General features: G+C 36.0%; 2 protein-coding genes and 1 long non-coding RNA gene across 4 annotated transcripts in view; 1 reads left to right on the top strand and 2 right to left on the bottom strand.

Moving 5' to 3' along the window:
• LOC115424508 (dehydrogenase/reductase SDR family member 7C-B-like) overlaps window positions 1–5,760 on the bottom strand; it is a 6,407-nt gene extending 647 nt beyond the window's left edge. Inside the window, exons 1-7 of one of the 2 annotated variants that reach the window (XM_030141820.1) lie at window positions 5,658–5,739; window positions 3,936–4,017; window positions 3,527–3,704; window positions 2,747–2,859; window positions 2,456–2,666; window positions 1,372–1,464; window positions 34–180 (exon numbers count right to left, since the gene is read on the bottom strand). In XM_030141820.1, the coding sequence (XP_029997680.1) occupies window positions 34–180; window positions 1,372–1,464; window positions 2,456–2,666; window positions 2,747–2,859; window positions 3,527–3,704; window positions 3,936–3,989 (796 nt within the window). In that variant the 5' untranslated portion in view covers window positions 3,990–4,017; window positions 5,658–5,739. Of the gene's footprint in view, window positions 1–33; window positions 181–1,371; window positions 1,465–2,455; window positions 2,667–2,746; window positions 2,860–3,526; window positions 3,705–3,935; window positions 4,018–5,657 lie in introns of both variants that reach the window. The other variant, XM_030141821.1, reaches the window with a different exon arrangement.
• Window positions 1–13,690, bottom strand: part of LOC115424513 (uncharacterized) — an 18,855-nt gene extending 5,165 nt beyond the window's left edge. The window contains exon 1 of the long non-coding RNA XR_003936091.1: window positions 13,653–13,690. This is a non-coding gene — a long non-coding RNA (uncharacterized LOC115424513). The remainder of the gene's footprint in view (window positions 1–13,652) is intronic.
• On the top strand, window positions 9,244–25,542 carry LOC115424506 (splicing factor U2AF 65 kDa subunit-like). Its single transcript, XM_030141817.1, has 11 exons — window positions 9,244–9,460; window positions 12,957–13,128; window positions 14,477–14,580; window positions 17,378–17,529; window positions 17,610–17,726; window positions 18,825–18,963; window positions 19,041–19,120; window positions 21,369–21,491; window positions 22,351–22,437; window positions 22,945–23,187; window positions 24,961–25,542. Exons 1-11 carry the CDS (start codon window positions 9,412–9,414, stop codon window positions 25,090–25,092), a joined length of 1,398 nt encoding a protein of 465 aa, XP_029997677.1. The 5' UTR covers window positions 9,244–9,411; the 3' UTR covers window positions 25,093–25,542.

Genomic DNA, 25,542 nt, shown 5'->3' with positions numbered 1-25,542 from the left:
CATCACATCTGATAAATGTCTGATCTGACTCACATGACCAGAGGGATTTGGACGGAGCGGCGTCTGCTGCTGAACCGCTGATGAAAGTGTGATTGATGGTGCTGACAGAGATGCCATACTCTTCTACTTCAGCCCTCAGACAGTCGAAGAAAGCCTGGACCGCATGTTTGGAGGCTGAATCTGGAAACAGACATGGAGTAAATCAGGTAACTTATATCACCCATACTAACAGAACTGTTCTGAAATTCAGCTTTCACCATATTCAGGAAAAAACTACATTTACCAGCTAATTGTTGACATTCTGTTTGTATCAACCTCAGTTTTAGCTTTTTCTAATATTGTATGCAGGGTTCCCATGGGGTCTTAAAAAGTCATAAAAGTTTTGAATTTACAAATCTGCATTTATACCTTAAAAAAATTCTTTAAAAGGTATTAAATTTTATATGGTAGGTCTTAAGTTATGTTGCCATAAATTGTTGTCTAAACTTAGTTTACTTTAGTTTATTAGTTTATTGTATCGTGAACAATCCCAATAATTAACTGTATCAGTAACAGTAAAAAGGGGCAGCTTTAGCCAACATGGCTAGTATCCTGCTGTAGTCCCCAGCCTGATGACAATAGACACCCTAAAAAAAACAATATATTATAGCACATTAATTAAGAAGAGTTAAGACAGCTAAGAGACAAAATAAATCAATAAAGATAAAAAAGATGAAAGAGAACAGTGAAACATCAGTACGATCATACAGAGACAGCACATATAATCCAAACATACAAAAGCAGCACATAAAACATAATCACACATAATACATCAGCACATAATCACAGACAGGGATGTAAACAGACATCAAAAATATGTCTGTTAAATGTCCAAACTGCAAAGAAAGTAACATTATTCTTCTCAGTTTCAGCCATTCCAACCCAATAATTTATATTGAAATTAGGAGCCGATTATTGCTAACTTTGCTGCCCCCGGTGAGAAATGATCACAGAACATTCAGCCCAATATGTACAGCTGTTAGTAGCCCAAGAAAGCTGACTTTGGGAACTTTACGGGGAGGCTTGCAAGCGAAAAGTAAGTGGGGAAGTGCAAATTTAGTAATACCTGTTTGGAGAAAAGGTCATTCTCCACCTGGTTGACATGACTGGAGGGGAACGGCTATGAAATGGGCATTAAATTCTGTTCTAAGTAGTCTTAAAAAGTCTTAGATTTAACTTTTTGAAACCTATAGGAACCCTATTTATGATATGTGTCTAAACATGTCATTTGTTGGCAGTGGTTACACAACAGTATCACAGTAGAGCTGATGAATGTTTTCCATACAGTTTCATCTTGTCTTCTATATTTTCCTTTCTAAAGTCTGAACTTACATGTGGTCCGAAAGGGTACAGCCAGTTTTCCTTGAATGCTGTTGACCAGCAGCAGGTGACCCGTTCTCCTGGAGATCATGGAGGGCAGGACACCTGAAACACAAATGGAAATGACATCCTCTGACCACTGTGTACATGGCAGGAAATTCATGAATTGTTCAGTCTTCATCTGAAAATTAGGGATACAGCAAAAAAAAGACAAAAAAACAAAAACTACAGCAGCACCATCGAGTCCATTCTGACCAACAGCGCCACAGTGTGGTATGATGGCTGCACAGCAGGATGGTGCTCCAAAAATCTGGACACCATTTACTCACACAAACTGAAAAAGAAAGCCTAGAGCAGGTGGTGTCAAACATGCAGGATGAATTGTGAAGTGCAAAAATTACTCTGAAGATATTAACAGTCAAGGATGTTGAACTTGTTTTAGTTTAAGTTCCACATACACACCAATATGATCTCAATTAAAATAATAGCATAATAATCTATAAATAATGACTCTAAATTTTTGTTCTTTGTTTAATGTGGAAAAAAAATCATATTACATTATGCTTATAAATAATGACAACTCCAAATTTTCTCTTTGTTTTAGTACAAAAAAAATTACATAAATTAAATCCTAAAAATATTTACATTATCTATCAACTATCCTTAAACTCTTTCAGATCCAAATGTGAATAACCTGGACAAATATGAACAACCTGAAATGTTAAAGTTAGAAAAGAAAATTAAGAAATAGAAAATTAGTGCAATTTAACAATATTCTGCCTGTTACTAAATCTTTTGTGCCTTTGTAGCCCTGATCTGTAATACACATGTAGAAATCATAAGTTGAGGTTGAGTTAATATTGTTAAAATTCCATTTTTTTTAGGTTATTCACATCTTTTTTGTTTGGACAGTTTGTAAATGTAAATATTTTCATAAGTTAATGTTATTTTTTCCAGCAAAGTATTTTTTATATAGGTCTGTTGAAATGTGAAGAACAAGCTTAGTCTCTGGTTCTGTGCAGACCATCACTGCTTTTGTAGAAAAGACACACTCCTTTCTCTTTCAGACCCAGATCTTTGTGTTTTTAAACTTTACCTTTAGCCAGTGTGACTGGGCCGAAGTAGTTGTTGTCCATTAGCAGCTTGTCCATCTCCAGAGACAGACTCTGTGCTGGACCTTTGACCTTCATGCTGCTGTTAAGGATCAGAATATCCAGATAACCGTAACATTCCAGGATCTCCTCGATGGCCTCAGGTAAACTCTCTATTTCACCAAAATCCAGTAGAACCAGCTTAATAGGAAACGTCTGAGGAAAAGACACAAATCTCTGAAACCTTTAGTCCTTGCTGTTTTTAACCTCAAACATGTCAGTGCTGGTTTTCTTACCACTGTGGGATCTGAAGCATTCGCCAAATCATCTGCAAGTTCTTCAAGCTTCTCACAGTTTTTCCCACAGAGGATCAACCTCGCTCCTCCTTTGTGGAACACACTCGCACATTCTTCATTGATGAATCCATAACAAGTACAAGTAATGTCAGAGGAGATTCCGAATAACCCATGATAAAAGCATTTCCTTATTACACTATTTGGACAAAAGTATTGGGACACATTGAATTCAGGTGTTTCTTTTCTAACAGGGTCATCTACATTCTTCACATCTCACTTAGGAAGAAAAGTATCCCACTAAACTTTGAGGAAATATTGATGTTTACAAACTATATGGACAAAAATACCAGGACACATCATGTCTACAGCTGTAAGATGTCCTGTTCATGCTGATTTGAGATAAAAACATAAATATTTCTTTAAAGTTTAATGAGAGATTTTCTTCCTCTGTGACGTGAAGAAAGAAGATGTTTAGTTGTAGTAGAAAATTACTATTTACTGTCAGAGCATAAAAATATTTTAGAAATTTAGGGGTAGAACATTTAAAATGATAGTCATGGATAGAAAAAAAAACAAAATCAATGCAAAGATAACAATTTAAACCAAACTAACCAATGCAATGCAATGGTAGTTATTAAAATATAAAGCTATATTATGACATTTGTCATTATTATTTTGTATCCCAGACCCCTGTCAGAAAAGAAACAGCTGGATTCAATATGTCCCAATACTTTTGTCCATGTAGTATAGTTTTTAATTGGCTTTTTGTGTTTATTTTACCTTTTCCAAGTCCTGATAAAGCATCAGTCAGAACCACCACCTTATTCCTGACTGATGTTTTGGACAGCAGGCTGACAACCATCCCATAGATGTAGAAAAATCCAGCTGTAAGCACGACAACACAGGGAACCAGCAGAACAGTGGTGGTCCATGCTGACTCCATCTCCTGCAGGATATCCTGGAAAAGATTTCATTTTTTGGTTAAATGTGTAATCGAGCTTAAACATTTTCATTGTATTCTCTCAGTAGATGTTAAAAGTCAACCCTCAGTGTTGATTCTCTCATGGTCATAGTCAGTATGTTTAAAGATGTAAACATACTGGCACAAATGGAAGATGGTTTTTTTGACGATGCAGATGAGATGGAATGTCAAAGAGATTCACACCATAAAAAAGGAGCATTTTCATACCCAAAAGCTCTCCGGCTTCGTTACACTGGAATCCATGTCACTCTCTACAAGCATTTTTTAATCTAATTATATTCATTCAACTCTGAAACAAAGACAGAAATACAGTTTAATCCAGAGAGGAAAGTGGATTACAGGCAGGAGGTGAATCATATATGTAACATCGGGCATGTTTTTAATAGTTTTACGAGAATATGAGTCCTATTCCCTCCACAAATTGTATTATATACTACAGTAAGTAAAGTGTAACTGGTTTCCTTTCTGTCTACATGTAGTTCTTTAGGTTTGAGTTTTATCCATGTCATTGACAGCTGCTCATAACGAACCTAAAGGGCAGTACTGTAAATAATCTGTTTTGTGTATTATTATAGAACTCAGCAGGTTTAATGTGGACGGTGTATGATGTGATTTTATTTTAAGTAGATAATCGTGTGTTCTACTCCTCTTATGGGTTGTTTTCCACTTCTGTAAGAAGAAAAAACTAAGATTATGGCCATGAAATGATGCCTAATTACTTCAGTTGCACCTCTACGTTTACTTAAAATGAAAATCTTTCATGTATTATTACCAAAGCAACATAGTCCTTATTAATGTTTTACTGTTTTATCTGATGTTTTTGATTCGTTTTCCTGTTATACATGTTTAAGGTCAAGCTTATAGGAATGATGTTAAAAATTCTAAATCATTTAATCTGTATGGTGCATCATATTCTATAAGATCATGTGTCTGAGACGTTGAGAACCACATACTGTAAAAAGTCAAGTTAATTTTCCAATAATCCAAAACTCAACACTGAAATGACCAACTGTAAAAACAAAAACTCTCAAATCCTCTGTGTTTTTATTGTAATTTATAATTTCTCTGATGCCATGACCTTTGTAAAATCTCTTTATTGAACTGAGTGACAGCGTTTCCTTTAGACTTAGACTTTATTTGTCATTCCAGATTTTACATCAAAAATGAAATTTCGATGCAGTTGTCTCAGCAGGCAGCAGCAATACAGACAGGCACTATATATACAGGATAATATATACAAGATAGAATAAATATGCATATAAAAACTACAGAATATGGAAGATAGAATAAATATGCATATAAAAACTACATAGTGTGGAAGATAGAATAAATATGCATATAAAAATAAAAATTACAGAATATGGAAGATATAATAAATATGCATTTTAAAACTACAGAATATGGAAGATGGAATAAATATGCATGAAAAAAATGTGTGAGTATAAAAAACTACTGGTTCTCTGATTTAACAAAAAGGAAAAATAAAAGATAGTTTACTCCTTTTCAAATGACACCATTTTTAAATCAGATTATCAAGTCTTACACTCAACAATGTGTCACATGATTTTTAAGGAATCTGCAGATAACCCACTGGTTTAGGTCCACGGTGCCAAGCGCTGGGTGTTTGTCCAAGTGGGTGCTTCTATAAATAAACTGTCCCTAGAAATAGACACTGGACTCTCACAAAGGCTCAATGTCACAGAGAACGAGCCACATTATTCCACAACCAAGTCAACAGATCCGTGAACGACAAAGAAAAGCCACAGGAGGACATCCTCCAGCAGACTCCTGTCAGTCTGCAGTGGATCAAATCAAACTACACAAATAAAATGTCAAAGAGGAAAAGTAAATCTGGCTGCAGAGTTAGTTTGCGTCTGAACCACCTGACGTCAGAGCTACAGGAGTGAATGAACAGGCTGTTGTACTTACTGCTGTGTTTCTCTGCAGGTTTTGGTTAATTTCTCTCCTGAGGAGCTGGAAGTGTTCGCCTCAGCAGCTCATTCACAGTCCTGACAGACGCCGCTCGCTGCACTCACACTTTGGGATTTGAGGTCTTTTAATAGCAGCACAGCTGAGTCAGTCCTTTTCCATATATATGTCAACATGTTATGTTTAGAATGACAGAGCAGAAGGCAGCAGGCGATTCCTTCAGGCCAAGTTTCACACCCACATATAACACAGAAGAGACGTAAGACTGAGAAAATATACATGTAATGAGCAGGAGTTTAAAGAAAAATTTACATCCTCGTGGTTCATTGGAAAATAAACTGATAAATTACTTTCATGCATTATTAACTTTCCACTATGTGGGTGAGTGTACTATGCACACTTTGCACTTCAAGTTATAAAAGGTCATATTATTTTTTACAATTTTTATTAGGTCAGAATTCAATAGTTAATCATTTTTGCATGATTTTTAAAATTCTCACAAATTCTCACATTTTAAACAATGGAAAATTACTACAAGAACACCCTTCTCCGAAGTGAGTTCAAAATTTGCATTGACACTTTTGGCGTTAATCTTTGACATTATGCCAGGCTGCAAAAATAAATAAATAAATACTCAAATTTTTACGTAGCATATTGGAAAAAAATAGTTTTTTTGTGTGTGTGTTTTTTTCTATCAAAAATATGGTTTGTTTATATTACAAACGTAGCATTTAAAAGGTTAGAAATATTGCAGTTATTGAATATTTGGTATTTTTGGTCTAGTTGATGAAATATATTTTTTTCTAGTTCAAAACAAATTGTACTGAAAACATTTTGACATTACTACAGTACTGTGCAGATTACGCACTTTTGGTGTTTATAAAGAGCCTCTCTGGGCAGGATAGCAATAAAAATGTCTGCTTTTAATCCATTTTGAGACTAATTTCTCAATAAAATCCCATCTGTTTTGATGTAATCTCACATCAGAACTATTTTTACCAGTAAATACAAAATATGCAGAATATTTTGACAAACCTAAGCAACTCTGATCTGTTTACTTTGAATTAAATGAACTTAACTAATCACTTGACTCCATGTTACACATAAAAATCATATCATATATGAAAAATGTTATGTCAAACATGAAAAGAATGTGAATGATGGAAAAAAATGTTCAGGAAATAAAAGAACAAATAAATGTTAAGTTGACAAGTTTTATGTTTATGGTCTTTTTTTTTAGTCCTAAGAAAGGTGAATACGTCCTGTAGTGGATTTACAACTTTTATTTTTTGTTCACGTGGACATATTATTACCTCCGCCAAGGAGGTTATGTTTTTGCCAGGGTTTGTTTGTTTGTTTGTCTGTCTGTTTGTTTGTCTGTCCGTTAGTGTGCAACATAACTCAAAAAGTTATGGACAGATTTGGATGAAATTTTCAGGGTTTGTTGGAAATGGGATAAGGAAGAAATGATTAAATTTTGGTGGTGATCGGGGGTGGGGGGGCCCACGGGGGGGGGGGCACTGATCAGCCTTGGCGGAGGTCTGCGCTCTCCGAGTGCTTCTAGTTATTATTATTATTATTATTATTATTATTATTATTATTATGTACTTTTAATTCCTTAAGCATATACATATATGAGCATATTTCTAACATTTTTAATCACATATTCACTGTTTATTAGTCAAAACTAGATCCATCGATTACTGAACATCTCCACTGATGCTAATGAGGCATTTCCATGAGGACCTACTTGACGTGACTCAGTTTTTAGGGTTTTCCATTAGGGTGACCCTGCATGACATTTAAAGACCATGTAAGGATAAGGTTTTGTTTGTTTTGTTTTTTCGTGTCTGTATCATTGCATTGAAACTATACAGGAACTCTGCTTCCTCATCGTCTTCATCTATTATTCTGTGTGTGTGTGCGCGCGCGCGCGCGCGCGTGTGTGTGTGTAAAAGGCTCGAAATTTCTCTCCATAAAGTTGTAAAAAAACAACCTAAACCACCAGGAAGTTATCCTTTCACAATAAGACATGAACCTGCCACTGGAGTCATTTCACAGCCCACATAAACATTTACAGTGTTATAATATCTTACTGCCTGAAATTAACTTACAGTTAAATGAAAAATACTGTTGTTACTGTCAAGCAGATGCTACATTTATTTATTTATTTTTATTTAACCTTTATTTAACCAGGAAGTCCCTGGAGATGAAATCTCTTTTTCGAGGGAGACCTGACCAAGAGGCACATCAGTACAATACAAATGAAGTAACAGAGTATAAAGCCACATACAATTAAGACAACATAAAATGACTAAAAACATAAAAGCTAAAACCAGTTTAAGAATAGCAGTCACACACTTCTGTTAGACAGTTTGACAGGAGAGATTTGAATTCACTCAAGGTAATGAAATGCTGAAGCTGAAGTGAGTTTTGCAAATTGTTCCATGAGCAAGGTCCATCGTAGGAAAAAGCTGTTTTATCAAGTTCAGAGTGAACTCTGGGGACTCTAAGGAGGAGCCGATGTGATGAACGGGAATCGTATCCACTGGTGAATTGAGACAGGAGGCGACAAAGATATGGGGGTAGTTTGCCCAATACAGCCTTGTAGATAAATACAAGCCAATGCCGCTGCCTCCTGAGCCTTAGTGAAGGCTAAGAGACCCGAGTATACAGCTCACAGTGATGGGTCCTGAATGCAGCATTTGTAATGAAACGTAAAGCACTGTGATAGACTATGTCCAGACAGTGGAGAGTTGTTGCAGCTGCATTCCTGTAAACGACGTCCCCATAATCTAACACACTTAGAAATGTGGTCTGTACAAGCTTTTTTTTTTCTTTTTTTTTTAGATTAAATGGAGTTTGTTAATTTGATTATAACATGTGTAACAGCTATGATGAAAACTGGTGACATTAGGCATAATTTGCATAACAGTTATTAAACAAATGTTTTTGGAAACAGTTTTTGGATTTTCAGGCACCTCATCCTTTGTTTACTGAGTTTATTGTCAAGTCTATTAAGTTTCTTTGAATTTATTTTTGCCATTTTTCTTTGCTGTTCTGATTTTCATTTCTGAAACACATTTACAATAGTATGAATAAAAAGATTATTATCTTTTTGTTTCAGTCCTGTTTAGTATAGAAACTGTCTTTGAGGTTTTCTTTATACTCTTCATTCAGTTTTATTCATGTTTTATCTTATTTTTGTTGGTTTTGACTCATGTTTATTTCAATTTTCATTCACTTACATCACTTACTGTGTTACTGCATTTGTTTTATTGTGTCAAGTGTTTTATGTTTTACGATTTACTTTCCATATTAGTTTATTTAATTCTATCTACTAGAGTTGATATTTTTAACTTGTACTTTTTTCCTTTAATTGGTTTAATATTTATTTTTGTAACTAATTTTATTTTATGATGTTTCATTTTTTGTTTTGATAACAATTTCTCAGAAATTTTACTGCCCTTTATTTGATTAAATTATAATCACTTGTTTGATTTTTATTTGTCATAATGAAATAATTTGCTGTATATAAATGTTTTACTGATTATCTATATTGCTGTTATTTTCCTTGCTCTTATTTTGACAGGTTCAACCGGATGTTATGGTGCGTTCACGTCCTCCGTCTTGACTCGGGCCAGATTTTAGAGGTTTTTGCTGCACCGATCCGGCGGACAGGTATCCCCACCGCTCCCCCTCACACGAACCGGACACGGTGTGTTTTTCCTCGGAGACAAGGACCTCCTTCACTATGTCGGACTTCGAGGAATTTGAGAAACAGCTGAGCGAAAATCGCCAAGGTAAGTGTTCCGGTGCGTCGGTGTCCCAGTTCGGTCCGTTAGCTAGTGGGTTAGCAGCGCTCCGCCGTTAGCTCACCGGGTGTTTTATGAATGAATCAACCTGACAGCAACTCCGACCGGCAGGACACCGGGCTCTGAACCGACAGGTCTGCGTTAGTACTGCCCATGTAAGAAACATTTTATGTAACGACGCCGAAAACCCGGTGTTAGTGTTAATGACCGGCTGAGCTAAACCTGAATCTACCGAACCGCCGTGAACTCAACCTGAACATGACAACAACACACAAGTCCTCATGTATGATCCGGATCCACAGCATCAGGACCACAGGGATGGAGGACTCACCCAGGACCAGGTTCCAGCGGTTTATTCAGAATCAAAAAGAAAACACTGAAATAAAACACAACTTAAAAAACAGTAATCAGAGGGAATTATGGTGATAATTGAAGTGTTTATACAGGATATATACACATTTATTAACCCTTTCATGCATGAATTACGAGAACCTTAGAAAAGATGTTTTTATTCCTCCTTACACATGAAAAAAAAAAACCCAACAACAATGCGATCTTTTTTTTTCATGGAGTTACAAAAATGCCCATGGATTTAATTTTTGAAGTAAAGAAACGTGTGTTTAAAACCAAATATCAGAAAGTACGGAAGAGGATTAGGGCCAGTTGAAAACAATACAATAAACTAAGGTCCAATATGTATTTGTTATTATTATTATTATTATTATTATTATTATTATTATTATTATTAATATTATGAGGGAAAAAAAGTCAGAATTTTGAGATTAAAGTCAGAATTCGGAGAAAAAAGTCAGAATTCTCAGTTTAAAGTCAGAATTCTAAGGGGGGAAAAAAAGCAGAATTCTGAGTTTAAAGTCAGAATTCTGAGGGAAAAAAAAGTCAGAATTCTGAGTTTAAAGTCACAGTTCTGAGGGGAAAAAAGGCAGAATTCTGAGTTTAAAGTCACAGTTCTGAGGGGGAAAAAGTCAGAATTCTGAGTTTAAAGTCAGAATTCTGAGGGAAAAAAAGTCAGAATTTTGAGTTTAAAGTCACAGTTCTGAGGGGAAAAAAAGGCAGAATTCTGAGTTTAAAGTCACAGTTCTGAGGGGAAAAAAAGGCAGAATTCTGCAGAACAAAAGTCAGAATTCTGTGTTTAAAGTCAGAATTCTGAGGAAAAAAAAGTCAGAATTCTGAGTTTAAAGTCACAATTCTGAGGAACAAAAGTCAGAATTGAGAGTTAAAAGTCAGAATTCTGAGGAACAAAAGTCAGAATTCTGAGTTTAAAGTCACAATTCTGAGATTAAAGTCCAGTGGCCCTAATCCTGTTCCGTAAGAAAGTAATATGAAAACAATGAAATAAAAACATTTTTAATGCTGCAAATCTGATGTTTTCTTACATTTTAACATATTCTAGTCCTAGTTATTACTCATGTCATGGAAATAACATGCAAAAAAAAAAAAAAACCTTTCTGTCTAACAAATAACAGGTGATTTACACTCAAACATGTTAGTGCAGATCAGGTTTATGAAGAACAGCAAAGTGACAGTAATGTTCTGAATATCAGTGAAAGGGATGGTGCATAAACAGCCACTGTGTTGGCTGATATGGAACTAAACCAACAAAACCCATGAATATACAAAAGAACAGCTGGAGAATAACTGTCCACTGTAGTGACCACTATGCATGAAAGGGTTAATATTATTGTTGTTGTCATTATTAGTTGTCATTATACTTTATTGATCTCAAAGGAAATCCAATTATTCAACTGCTCAATTACACAGCACCTCACTTTCTCACAATGTACAAAAACATAAAAACTGGGCTAAATAAATATAATATGATATATTAAATATAAATCTAAAAATTAATATCTAAAATATGAAAGCAGTGCAAGAATATATAATTGATTAATTCTGCCACTATCTTCCTACTCTCTCCAGTGTTGCATTAAAAAGTGTTAATAACTGATACACGTTTGTCACTTTTACTGCAGTAAAGAGTCAGTACTTGTACTTTTTTTCTTAGTATTTGTTCTTCTACTGGGTTAAACTATGTGCACTTCTATCACCTCTGGTTTGTCTTGTATCTCAAACCTTCTCAAATGTCTGTTTCCGCAAAAGTAAAACCAACAGATTCACATTATTTTCCAAACATGATATGTACGTAAAATACTGTACAACACAGATACGACGAAGAACTGAAAAAGAAAAACAGAAAGGGAAGAGAAACCGGCTTCATCTATGACTTGACATTTAATCAAAGTGTATCTGCCGGGTGAATCCAAGCTTTACCGAAATAAAGAGCGTGTCTTATCGATTTGATAAAAGGTCCTCAGTCATGTCTGACCAGACATTCCCTCTGCCAAGAAACAAAGCCGTATTAAACTGTCTGATTTCCCAGAGAAATATGAGGCGGGGGTTTCCACTGATGGAGGATGGTCAGAGAGGGTTCAGGACTGTAACTCACCCTGTTCAGATTAAAGTGAAACCTTCAGATGATAGAAATGTCAGGTATTTAATACATTATTTCAATCCAGTCATCAATAATAAACCCAAAAATATTTAGTTTATTGTAGGAAAATCAGTTAAATCCGTAGAGAATCTTGTGGTTCAAAATCACTAAAGAAAGACAAACAATGAATCACTTTGAATTACTTGCAGATTATTTTTCCATCTTCCAAAAGAAATGGTGTTCTTTATGAAACGAGCATCATTTCAGACCTGGTAGGAAGAAGAAAATCATCAGTCTTGCAGCTAGTATTAAAATAGTGAATTCGTAATTGAAGGTTATTTGATATGACAGTGTCTCATGGTCACTTCAGGTAAAATAAGAACATTTTTCAAGCAGGAGGAGGTTGATAATATTTAAGAGAAAATAAGCTTAAATCCTAAATTTACAAGAAGTGGGCAGAATATGAAGTTCATTTTCCATGTTCAGTCTTAATCCAGATAAATCCTGCAAATCAAGTTGCTTTTTCTCTTGAATTTATTTTCCAAAGAGCACATTCTATATTCTTGTCATGTATTTGTGAGTTTATCTTTAAAGGTATTACTTTTTTTATCAGAGAATATTCAAGGTTTTTACTGAATTACTAAATTATGACTTTATGTAACGAATCAATACATGGAAAGTCAACTTTACAGAGTTTTTTTTATGAGTTTATATGAGATTATTGCAGGTTGTTTTGTCATAAATCTGACTTTTTTTGAGATATTGGCTTCCTCCTCTGATGCACCATCATAGAATGATATGATGTCAGGTTATTTTTTTGGTTTTGGTGAATAAAACTTCAGCTTTAATCCCATTTCTCTTCACCTTGTTGGAACTTGTTGGTTTTGTTAAATGGAAAGTATGGTCATGAAACTAGTTTAGGGTTAGACGAGACAGTGTACAGTTCCATACTGAAGAAAAAAATAGTAACTGAAGTATTTGTAGGTTTGTTAGGATTGTTTTGTGATGATGTTTGTGTTACTTGTGATTTTCCAGAACGGGAACGAGAGCGACATAAGAAGAGGAGTCGTAGTGGATCCCCGGGCCGAGACAAACATCGCAGCTGGAGTAAAGACCGTGGGAGTCGCAGCCGAGAGAAACGAAGCCGCAGCCGAGACCGAAAGAGCCGAGACCGCCGCAGCTCATCCAGAGACCACAAGAAGCACAGGTCAGGGGTCAGAGGTCAGGGGTTGAACCTCATAACAGCTTTATCTTCAATAAGAAACTTTAGCACCACTGTGACGTGACAATAAAATGCTAATTTTTGTCATCGTGGTATAAAATTATATCAGTGATTTAATATTTCCAGTCTGATATTTGCCTTTGGTCATTATAATAAAATTAATTATCTTAAGTCTTTACATAATTTGCAGCTTGTTGCATTGATTTTGTTTTGTTGTGCATTCATGTTATTTTCATGTTGTTGTGCCCAGTGTTGTTTCTGTGTCATTGCAACTTTTATTTTCATCTTTGCCGACAAAATTTGATCACAGTTTTGAGAAATTTAGATTTTTGAAATTTTTTTACGAAGTTTTGAAATATTACAAATGTCCCTTTACTTATAATGGGCCATATTTTTTGTGATTTATAACATGTAAATGATTAGAGATATCAATATAGTTACTATTGAGCACTGATAGGAAGTCATATATGGACTTTCATTTGAGGCCATGACCTTTGACCTTGAGTGACCTTGAAGGATCAAACTCAAGGTCACTGATGTCTAGATTTCGCTAATCTTCTTCTCTGAGCACAGAGTGTACACCTAGCTGTGTCCAAGTGTCTTTCTGGACTTTATAGTTCACAAACACATACATTCTGCCTGAATATCAGCCCAGTCGACCATAGAACTATGGATGTGATATTGTACATCTGAGATGCATTTAAATAGCTTACCATTTCATCATAGCGTTTGAAGCTTGTTAATGTACATCATGTCATCATCGTTATCCCCATTATTATTATTATTATTGTTATTATTATTATTCACAGTAAGTTTTCAAATAATACAGCCTTTCGTTTTTGAATAGCAGTCAGTATATACAGTATATATTTTACCTGAGTAACAAAAACTTCACAAATTCAACTTGTTACTGATTCTTGATAGAACATGCTGGTCACATACAGGGGCATTGGTCCTATTTTTCATCTCGTTGGAACCTGTGTGTTGTTTTCTTCTTGTTGGGAAGTTAACAGCATTTTCTTTTATGTTGTTTTTGTTCCATCTTTTATGAGTTACCTAAATCTGTCTTTTTTCTTCAAGTTTTACTCCGTATTTTAACGTTTATTTGAAAATTTATGTTGACTCTTATTAGAAATCTGCAGGTATTTCATCAGGTTGTAGTTTCATATTGTGATTTTTGTCGACAGTATTGGAGGTCGACTTGATCCGGTATAAATATGAACCAGTTCTCTGTAGTAAAATTAGATGAAGCAGTATTAGAGACTGACATTATTCTATGTAAATGTCAGATCCTGATTCCCTTCTTTCATTTTCTTTCGTCCTCTATGTGCAGCCACTCTCCGAGGCGAACCAGAAAGAAAAGGACGTGCAAATACTGGGATGTTCCTCCTCCGGGCTTTGAACACATCACACCAATGCAATATAAAGCTATGCAAGGTGCAGCACACGCAAATCTGTATTTATTCATGTGTTTAATCGTGAATCCAGAAGTGAGAAAGGTCGCACTGATCATTGACAGGAGTTAAGACCTGGTTTTATGTGGTCTATTAGATTCTCAGAGCCTCCTTTTATCAATGCTGGTGTTTTTTGGAGATGAAACGGTTCAATATGTCGTTTTATTTCCCTGAAAGTGTGGACTTCAATCCCAGGAGCCACATGTATTTTCCTTTTTCTTCTACACAGAAAATTGATGAGGATTCTTAAAGGAAACTAATCCAGTCTTGGATCAATAACAGAGCTTTCCCTCAGTTTTTTTTTGTTTTTTTTGAAGATGTAGGTGCCTTTCATATTCTAGTATTGTCCTGAGTTTATGGAAGACTTACTGTAAATGCACCACTATGGACTCTGGAAATTGTTTTAGAAGAAGAAAGTTGTGTTTTTCAATAGAGATATTAAACCCATAAACACCCAGCGCTGCTTTTATGTCAGTTCCCAAAAAAAACTTTCTCTATATTTAACCTTTCTTAAGTGATTTATCACAATTTATGTACAATATTATACCCTGTATTTTCTATATTATCAGTGAAGTCCAGGTATTTTCCTATTTTTAATTTACTGATCATGTAGATTTTTATTAAAACTCAGATTAAAGTTTTATATCAAAACACAGAAAACTGAAGAAAAAGTCACTTTTTTTTTTTTTTTTTTTTTTAGCAAAATCTATCATTAATTGCTCATAAACCAAGTGTTTCCATCCACTGTCATTGATCCAACTCCATGGGTTTTACTGGTGGATCAATGTTGTAGAAGATGACGGTGTTTCCACGTTCACTACAGAGCCTCTGAACGTCCAAATGGCTCATATCTGATGACCATGAAAAGACGACAAACTGCATTTTGCACCAATTATTTGCATATATTGAAAGGATTAGTGGATAAACAGGTATTAAACATTTTAGTGTCAGTAGATGGTTTTGGTCATTTATGGATGTTTAGGTTTTTATGTGTTAAATTAGCATCATTTTGGACCATTTAAGTAAAAGTAAAAACATCTAAAATGTCCAAAATTTGTGCAATCACTACATGGGGTAAAAGTCATTTCAATTAGTTTCAAATAATCATAAGAATCACCCGATAAACAGATTTTATTTCTTTTTTACACTTACTTAAAGCTGACATTTCCTACATGTTGGCTGATGTTTTGAGTGACGTATTCTGAGATTAATTTCCAGTTAACACAGAATTAGTTTACAATGATACTCAAATTCATTCTACGCTGGCACATTAACAGACATCCACTCTTGTGTAAAACATCATATCAGAGCTCTTAATCCTGTCCATATTACTCTTTTTAATGGTTGAAGAAAATGCTGATGAGTCAAATCTCTTTTCGCAGCAAGAAATGAGGCAGAAACAGAGCATCATATCTCACTGACGGGCCTCAAAAGGAACTATCATTTGTAAAAGTAAAGTGGGAGGAAATGCTGCTGACTCCACATGACTCATCTGTACATGGCTCTGCAGTTTAATCTGTTAAACCAGAGGTCGATGAGCTTTATAACCTAAAGAGCCGTTTTTGACTCAAAAAAGAAGAAAGAAATCTGTCAGGAGGCAAGAAAAAATATCTCAACCCGTCTACATTTTACCATGCTGCTCTGCTGTAGACTATGTGGGATTAGTTTGTTTAATGTGATATTTGGGGCAATTAGGAAATTATGCAACTACAATAAAGAGAAAAAAACATTCTTCATTGTATTTTTGTCGTAGATTAGATTAGATAGTAAATAGATTTGTACTGTTTTACATTGTGTAAGTGAGAAAAAGCTACACTTTCATATATATAGAAAGAAACTACAAATAAATACAAACTGAGTATATTGTATTGAATTTGGAAAAACAAAGCACTGTGACGCATATTTTGGTTGATTTACTGTCAAAAAATTATTTTATTCTGTGTATAGCCTGCACATTTTTGCAGATGGACAATGATAGAATAGATTTATGCCTAAAACAATGTTAAAAAGAAGTGATTTATTCAGTTCATTCAAAGCTGAAAATGTTCCTTATGTTTTTTGATGTGTGTTATGTTTAGTTCTGCAGCTCTTCATACATAACGGCATTTTCCATTTATTACAGCAGTGCTTTTTGTGTCTATTTTCATTGCACTGATTTGCTTTGACCTTTTTGTTAGGCCCCTTTTTTCACTTGTTCCAAGTGTACGAGGGTTTTTGCAATTATTTCACTGTTTTTACTTGAAGTTTTAGCAAACTGACAATGAAAATACAAACCTAGATAGATAGATAGATAGATAGATAGATAGATAGATAGATAGATAGATAGATAGATAGATAGATAGATAGATAGATAGATAGATAGATAGATAGACATGAAAACATCCCAACACATTCAAAAACACAACACTATAACAGATAAAAACAAGTAAAACACATAAAATAACTAATACACTATGCAGTCTGTTTCGTATTGTTAAGAACAGCTGTTGCAGAGTGGATGAAAGGTTTTTTGTAAATGTTTTTTCTGGCCAGTGTGGTTCTGTATCGTCTGTCTGATGGGGTGGTGGGGGCTTTCCTCATCACTGAGCCTCTATATAGTTCACACAGAGGAGGTTGGGCTGTTTGAGTCATTTTATTTATCTGATGTATTATTCGGGATAGTTTTGTTTTGTGTTTGGTGCTGAGGATGGATTCGATGAGTGACTTGTAAATGAGGTCTCAGAACCATGGGTTAGCCAATCAAAAGCCCTCTGCTCATGTTGGGGTTCTTGTTCCAACAGCGGCCGGGCAGATCCCGACCATCGCTCTGCTGGCGACGTCCACCACCACCGGTGTTGCAGCGGCCCCGACACAGGTTCCCATCGTGGGCAGTCAGATGACGAGACAGGCCCGACGCCTCTACGTGGGAAACATCCCCTTCGGAGTCACTGAGGTGGAATCTCTACTCCTTCAGCTCCACTGATGATGATGATGATGATGTGGTGATGCTCAGTGCTTGTCTTTCTCTTTCAGGAGTCCATGGCAGAGTTTTTTAACGCCCAGATGCGACTGGCAGGACTTTCACAAGCCCCGAGTAACCCCGTCCTCGCCGTGCAGATCAACCAGGACAAGAACTTTGCATTTCTCGAGGTAAAGTAGGTTTGACTGTTGTGACGTCATATATCTGTAATGTAAAGTTTATAGAATAGAATGGAATTAAAAAATGAAAATTACAGAAACTAGAAATAAGATGGGAAAATAGAATATAAAATTTTACAGAAGTCAAATAAGAATAGAGCTGAAAGTAGAATAAAAATAAAAAAAACCCAGACACAATATTTACAATATTAACAGTATGTATATCTATGAACTCAGGTCTATATAAAAATAGTTTATGATTGAATGAAGCAGTGTGTGAACTTATTCTAGTGTCAGTGATGAATAAAGACCAGCAAAAATATATTCTGTTTATGATTATCTCTAAAATAATAATGAATGTCTTTATTGTCATTCTACATGTAGAATGAAATGGATTATGCTATCCCTTTTAAGGTGCATGAAGAGAAAGAAAAAACTAATAAATTAAAATAATCTCAAATGATGTAGAATGTGTAGGTATGTAAATGTTCATTAACCCATAAATACCCAGTGCTACTTTTGTGGTAATTCCAAATGAATTTTTCTCTCTATTTAACCTTTCTTAAGGGATTTTTCACCATTTATTATATATATTATATATATATTAGCCTCTTTATTTTGTATTTTTCAATGAAAATTATGTATTTTCCTGTATTTAATTTACTGATCCTGTAGATATTCATACAAGCTCAGAGTAAAGTTAAGGGTTGTTGTATCAGAAACAGAAAACAAAAAAAAATGTGCGTTTTTTAGCAAATATATCATTAACTGAACATAAACCAAGTGTGTCCATCCACTGTTATTGACCCAACTCTATGGGTTTTACTGGTGAATCAATGTCGTAGACGATGACGGTGTTACCACGGTAACTACAAAGCCTCTGAACGTCCAAATGGGTCATATCTGATGACCATGAAAGATGAGAAACTGCATTTTACACCAATTATTTACATGTATTGATAGGATTAGTGGATCAGCAGGTATTAAACATGTACATCAGTAGATGGTTTTGGTTTCCAGTGGCTGTTTGGGTCTTTGAAGGTTAAAACACTGATTACAACATGAAACAAACACAAGTTACACATATCTTAGATGTTTTCTTCCTTTTAGTTCCGGTCTGTAGATGAGACGACACAGGCCATGGCGTTCGACGGAATCATTTTCCAGGGTCAGTCCCTGAAGATCCGCCGGCCTCACGACTACCGGCCGCTGCCTGGTATCTCAGAGCAGCCCGCCTTCCACGTCCCAGGTCAGTGAGCGTCTGAGGATACACGGTGCACGTTTACACAGAGCGTGGAAGTGACGGGTTTGTTTCTGATGTTACAGGCGTCGTCTCCACTGTGGTTCCTGATTCTCCTCATAAACTGTTTATCGGAGGCCTGCCAAACTATCTGAACGATGACCAGGTATTTAGACGAAATCTGAGCCAACAGGTGCATTCGATATTTATTCTATTTACTCAGAAAGAAATATGTGTTTAATTTACCCATGACATGAAAAACAAAAGAAAATGAATAGTAGGGAAGTGAAAACAGAAGTAGAGTAAATAAATAAAGCCTAGTGAAAGGACAGTGTTTGTACATTCACACATACAAATGAATAAAATGATTAAATGTGTTTCAAACACCAGCAGATCATTAGGTAATCATAGAGTGAACATAGTGTATAGTTAATGTCAGTGATTGTATATTCATTATATAAGACACACGTCAAACTTCTTACACGCTGATTTAAGAAAGGTAAGAAAAGTCCAAAACACCCATAAACTAACATGTAGTTTCTGTTTGAATTATAGTCAGTATTGTCCAAGGAAAAGTCCACCATATGGATCCATCTGCTCTGAGTAAATGTAGTAAAACAAAAGTACAGATTTATCACAGAGAAGCGGTGTTTCAGCTGTTTCTGAACTACAGAACTAACAACACTGCATCCAGCATTTAATATTTAGAACCTATGTGTCTCTAAATATATTTTTATTTTTAAGAATAGAATAGATCTTTACTGTCACTGTTACAGGAACAATGAAAATCAGTTAAGCTGCGCTGTTGTTGTTCAGCAGCAAACGTTTAAAATGCAAAAAAAGACTGTATAAAAATGTACAACATATTGGCTCCAATAGTTTGAAAGAACAGGTTGAAATACAGATAAATATGTGTAAATAAAACACTGGTTTTGACGTTTGATGGTAAAACCAGCCAAAACAGCAGACTGTACAACTCCAGAAATTAAATTAAAAGTCAATTTTTTCATTTTTAAGTCACCACATGTAAACTTTTTTTTTTTTGTTACTGATGCCATTAACAAGACATAGTGGACAGAAAAAGAACAACAAATCAACAAAAGAAAAATCAAGCAAATAAACAAGCAAACAACAAAAACAACAAAATAATGACAAACAACAACAATGAAAACATCATATTACAATGAAAAAGACAATAAACGTAAAGAGCAACTACACTATATAGATTGATTAGGGGCGATAAGGAAAAGGGGAAGGGGGGAGAGTGAGTGAAAGTGAGAAAGGGAGGGGAGAGTGAGAGGGAAAATAATTATTGTAATAATGATAATAACAACAACACAACAATATATAATAATAATTCTAATAGTCTAATTTGCAAGTATTGTTGTGGTGGCGGTAGCGGTGGAGCCAGCCAAAATAACAGCAAAAATGGGTTAAATAATTACATATTTATGATAATTTATATGTCCATTTTAAAGTCCATTAGGATCTGTGGTGGACTTTTCCTTCGAGAGTATGAATTTTTAAAAAAAATAACAAAATGATCGTAGGTGTTGGATGTAATGAACCGTTTCCGTTTTTTTTCTCGCAGGTAGGCAGGAGTTTTACATCTGCACTGAATTTAATTCTAACTGTCCATTGTGTCTCATGTCCTCTAAACAGTTTACAGAGCACGTGATTGTATATTACTCACTGACTTCTTTTTCTTAATACTTGCAGTCGCTGCTACTGCGTTGATACTCACAGCTCTTTCATTTTTGTTCCCCCACTTTGTCCCCAGCTAGGGGCCTGTAAGATCGTTAAGTCTGCGCTCATAATTTGTTCAGTAGTACTGATCTACTGCTGCCATGCCAACATGTAACACAAGGCAAGTAAGACATTCTGGTCCTCACACGGATACACTCCTAGCCAGCAGGCTCCCTTACCGGCTACTTTCTTTCTCCCATCATGCTTTTGGAGCGCGTTTAGGACCCTGGGCTTTGGGGTTAAGATAAGGGATGGTTTATTATTGGTTTGTTAATATTTTAAGGAGAAAGGTAAGAATGTAAAACTGTTCTCTGGTCCGGGTGCAAACACTTGGAGTTCCTTTAAGTCTTTGTTATCTTTGCACCATTTACTGCTCGAATAAGTCTGAATATGATAATCCTAACACGGCACAGAAGATAATTTCACCCATTTTCGTCTCTATTCTAAACCACATGAGCACTTTAATGCACTGCTGTCTCTCTTTTTCTTCTCATAGCAATAAAAAAATCTGTTAATGGTTAAAGTCAGCTCTTCTTTCTAATCTTATTTTATGAGTTGATTTACTGTGATCTGAGTCTGAATATCAAATGGACATTTAGAATTCACTCATTAGATCTGAGAGTGGGAACCTTCAGCCTCATCTCTCCTCCTCTTCCTCTCACCTGCAGGTGAAGGAGCTCTTGACTTCCTTCGGGCCGCTCAAAGCTTTCAATCTAGTGAAGGACAGTGCAACATCACTGTCAAAAGGTTACGCCTTTTGTGAATACGTGGACATCAGCGCCACTGATCAGGTAACACAGATGCGTGGGTTGGGTTTAGTCTGGGTTCTGGCAGGATTTAGTCTGGGTTTTGTTGTGGTTTAGTCTGGGTTTCATCTGTTTTTGTTTAGGTTTTGCCTGAATTTTGTCTGTGTTTTTTCAGTATTTTCTCTGGGTTTGTCTTTGTTTTGTCAGGATTTTGTCAGGGTTTTGTTGGAATTTTGTTTCTGTTTTGTGTGGGTTTTGTTGTGGTTTAGTCTGAGTTTTGTCTGTTTCGTTTGTGTTTTATCGTAGTTTTGTCTGAGTTTTATAAGCATTTTGTCCGGGTTTTGTCTCGGTTTAATCTGGGTTTTGTTGTGGTTTTGTGTTTTGTCATTGTTTTATTTTGGTTGTGTCATGGTTTAGTCTGGGTTTTGGCTGCATTTAATCTGGGTTTTATCTGTGTTTTACTGTAGTTTTTCAGAGTTTTGTCTGTATTTAGTCTGTATTTTGTTTGTGTTTTTCAGTATTCTGTCTGGGTTTTGTTGTGGTTTAGTCTGAGTTTTGTCTGCATTTAATCTGGGCTTTGTCTGTGTTTTCCTGTGGTTTAGTCTGAGTTTTGTCTGAGTTTTTTCAGTATTCTGTCTGTGTTTTGTCTGGATTTTATTTGTGTTTTTTCAGTATTCTGTCTTTGTTTTGTTGTGGTTTAGTCTGAGTTTTGTCATTCTTTAATCTGGGTTGTATCATGGTTTAGACTGTGTTTTGTCTGCATTTAATCTGGGTTTTGTCTGTGCGTTGCTGTGGTTTAGTCTGAGTTTTTTCAGTATTCTGTCCGGGTTTTGTTGGGGTTTCACCTTTGTGTTGTCTGTGGTTTTGTCTGTCATGTTGTTCTACTTTGTTTCCTCGTCATCAGGCGGTCGCTGGGCTCAACGGGATGCAGCTGGGCGACAAGAAGCTGATAGTCCAAAGGGCTAGTGTGGGAGCGAAAAACGCCAATCCTGTGAGTCCTTTTAACATATAAAAGCACATTTATACCATGAATAAATATGTATAACTATGAGGTCAATCCATCAGGACTTGAGCTGGATCACCTGTGGTTTTAGAAATAAAACAGTCAAATGTTCTGTTTTCAGAATATTAATGGATTCTAGATTGTTCAACATCTTTTTTTCTGTGATTCCGTTTACCCACAAACTAAACCCAACTGTGTCCCAGAGGTCTGGTACTGGTCTAGCACTGGTCTAACGTAGACCGATGAGAACTGAGTGAATTCATTGTGTATTTGTGGAGACAGAGCTGCTCCATCACTAAGACAGATGGTGGGAGTTAAAGGTCAACAGAAAAAAATCCATCCAACATGTTCATTCTCTCCGGAGACGCCACCGATCCAGATCCTGGTTCAGATCCAGGTCCAGGCCCAGGCAGAAGGAGGGGACAGGAAGTAGCGGGATTAGACTATTATTAGACACTGTCCCTGTTCTGAACCTTGACCCCCGTTCCCCCGTAGACCTCCATCATCGAGACCCCGGTGACGCTGCAGGTCCCGGGGCTGCAGAGGCTGCAGAACTCGGGCATGCCCACTGAGGTGCTCTGCCTTCTCAACATGGTGATGCCCGAGGAGCTGGTGGATGACGAGGACTACGAGGAGATCCTGGAGGACATCCGCGAGGAGTGCTGCAAGTACGGCAGCGTCCGCTCCATCGAGATCCCACGGCCCGTCGACGGCGTGGAAGTCCCCGGGTGTGGAAAGGTGAGACCCATCTACACTGGTGACCAAGAAGGTGGAATAAAACGTTTTTACCTCTTCATGTGAAATGATTGTTACAATTTGATTTATTCTTGAAAAATAAAGTGTAACTGGGACTCAAAGGTCAATACTGATGTGTAGAAATAGGCATAAAAAGAGGAATGTGTCTGAAAACAAAATTATTCCAACTTTATGGGAAACAGTGACCTTACTTTTCATTATTTTTCTCTGGTTTCATCTTTTAAAAACATGTTGAACCCCAAACAGCCATCTTAGTTTGACGTTTATTGTGATAACGTATAAATTGGTCAAATGTTGTTATTCTATTCAGTTCCACTCGTTCCCACCCGACAATTTATATTGAAATTAGGAACCAATTATCTCTAACTTTGCAGCCCCCGGTGACAAATGACTTAGAATGGTAGGAATCAAGGCATTTGAGTAAATAAATACATTTTCCTAAATTCTAAGAGTCACACATTTTTGCCATTTTGGCCATGAAATAGGCTGTGAAATGGGCATTAAATTCTGTCCAAAGCTGCCTTAAAAGGTCTTAAATTTAACTTGTGGCCTGTAGGAACCCTGCATCAAGACAAAATAAAGTTTAAAACGCAACAAGAAACAGGATTTGTGGTTTCAAACACTTCATAACTTCACAAAACAAGAGGAAAAAATGTTATTTATTCCAAGTTCATATTTTTGTAGCTTCCTTAGGACAATGTCTACAAAGTTTGTCCACAGTTTTGAGAAATTCAGATTTTTAAATTTTTGACAAATTTTTGAATCATTAAATAGATTTAATTTGTTGAGCTCTCCTCCAGTGAAAGTACCACCCACTTCTGTTGAGAGGCTGGTTTCTTCAAATACATTCAAAGTCATTCTAAATGAATTAGAAAAGGATAAATCTGGATGTAGATGTTTTTCTTCTTCATTAAATCAGATTCTGCTTTGAGAAGCTTTTAAGGAACATTGTTCTACTTTTAGTTCCTTTTAAGTTAATGATGGTGTTTTATATATATATGTTCTTAATTTAGTGAGCCATGTATGCTTATAGAAATGACTTTTATAGTGTTTTATGTATATTTTTAGTGTCGATGTATGGCTTTTAATCTCAACAAACTTTTTTCCTGGTTAAATAAAAAAATAAGAATAAAAAAAAAAAAAGATCTCCTGCATCAATATTTGCCTTTACTTATAATGGCCCATATTTTAATGGCTTATACCAAGTAAATGGTTAAAGATATCAATATAGTTACTATTGATCACTGATAGAAGTCATATATGGATCGTAGATAGATTTATGTATAGCAGAAGATTCGGGGGATTTCAGGGATGTACCCTTGCTGTCTGCCCGCGACAGCATAAGCCTTGTTTTGACCTCTCTTACTGTGTGACGTACATTCTATCTTTTTTTTTTTTTAAATCTTCTGTTTATTGTTTTTTTTCACATATAAAAACAAAGAACATAGTTCTGTTGTTTGATCTAAAAGTCAAACAAACAACGTGCGGCATAACCCCCCCCCCCCCCCCCCACGGCACATGTCCCCTCCAGATTACAGGAAAGACAAAAATAAATAAAACGTAAATAAATACAAAATAGAAGTACAAAATCCCCACTTTAAATGTTACCAAAAAACAAAAAAACAAACAAAAAATAAATAAATACAAATAGTAATAGTAATGATAAATCAAAACTGCTAAGGCACTCTAAAGTGACGTTCCGTCTAAACCAGTACAAGTGTTTCTTTGTCGTCTCTTCTCATTCTTAAATCACAGATCTTCGTGGAATACGTCTCTGCCGCTGACTGTCAGAAAGCCATGCAGGCTCTCACCGGCCGCAAGTTTGCCAACCGAGTGGTGGTCACCAAGTACTACGACCCCGACATGTACCACAGACACGAGTTCTGAGGCGCCTCCTTCCATTTGTGGGTTTGTTTACTTCTCTGAATGTTGTGAATGTGTCCTCACAAGCCACCGTAGACCTGGAACAGACTGGTTTTGACCCATAATCCCCATCCTGGACTGCGGCGTGAGCGTCTTCAGTAATGAGTATCTTAACTCCGAGCTTGGCCTAACACTCCCACAGCGACCTGTAAACCTAGAGTAGAACATGTCCAACCATCCGCAGTAGAATGAATATGACTCGTATCCTCCCTCAACTAATACTGCCCGACATCGCCAGAGTAACGTCGACCTAGAGGAGAAAAAAAAAACACTTTTAGATCCAAACCCTGAACATAAACATTTACTTCTGTTCAGAAACAAAGACTTATCATTAGGGACGGGAAATGAGACGTCACTATTCTGTGTAATGTACCTTCATTCAGTGATTCTTCATCAGTTTTCTGTGATAAAAGT

This window comes from Sphaeramia orbicularis, chromosome 8 (genome assembly GCF_902148855.1).
Source record: "Sphaeramia orbicularis chromosome 8, fSphaOr1.1, whole genome shotgun sequence".
Taxonomy (NCBI): domain Eukaryota; kingdom Metazoa; phylum Chordata; class Actinopteri; order Kurtiformes; family Apogonidae; genus Sphaeramia; species Sphaeramia orbicularis.
The sequence above is the reverse complement of the archived record's forward strand: the minus strand, read 5'-3'. Positions and strand labels throughout refer to the sequence as shown.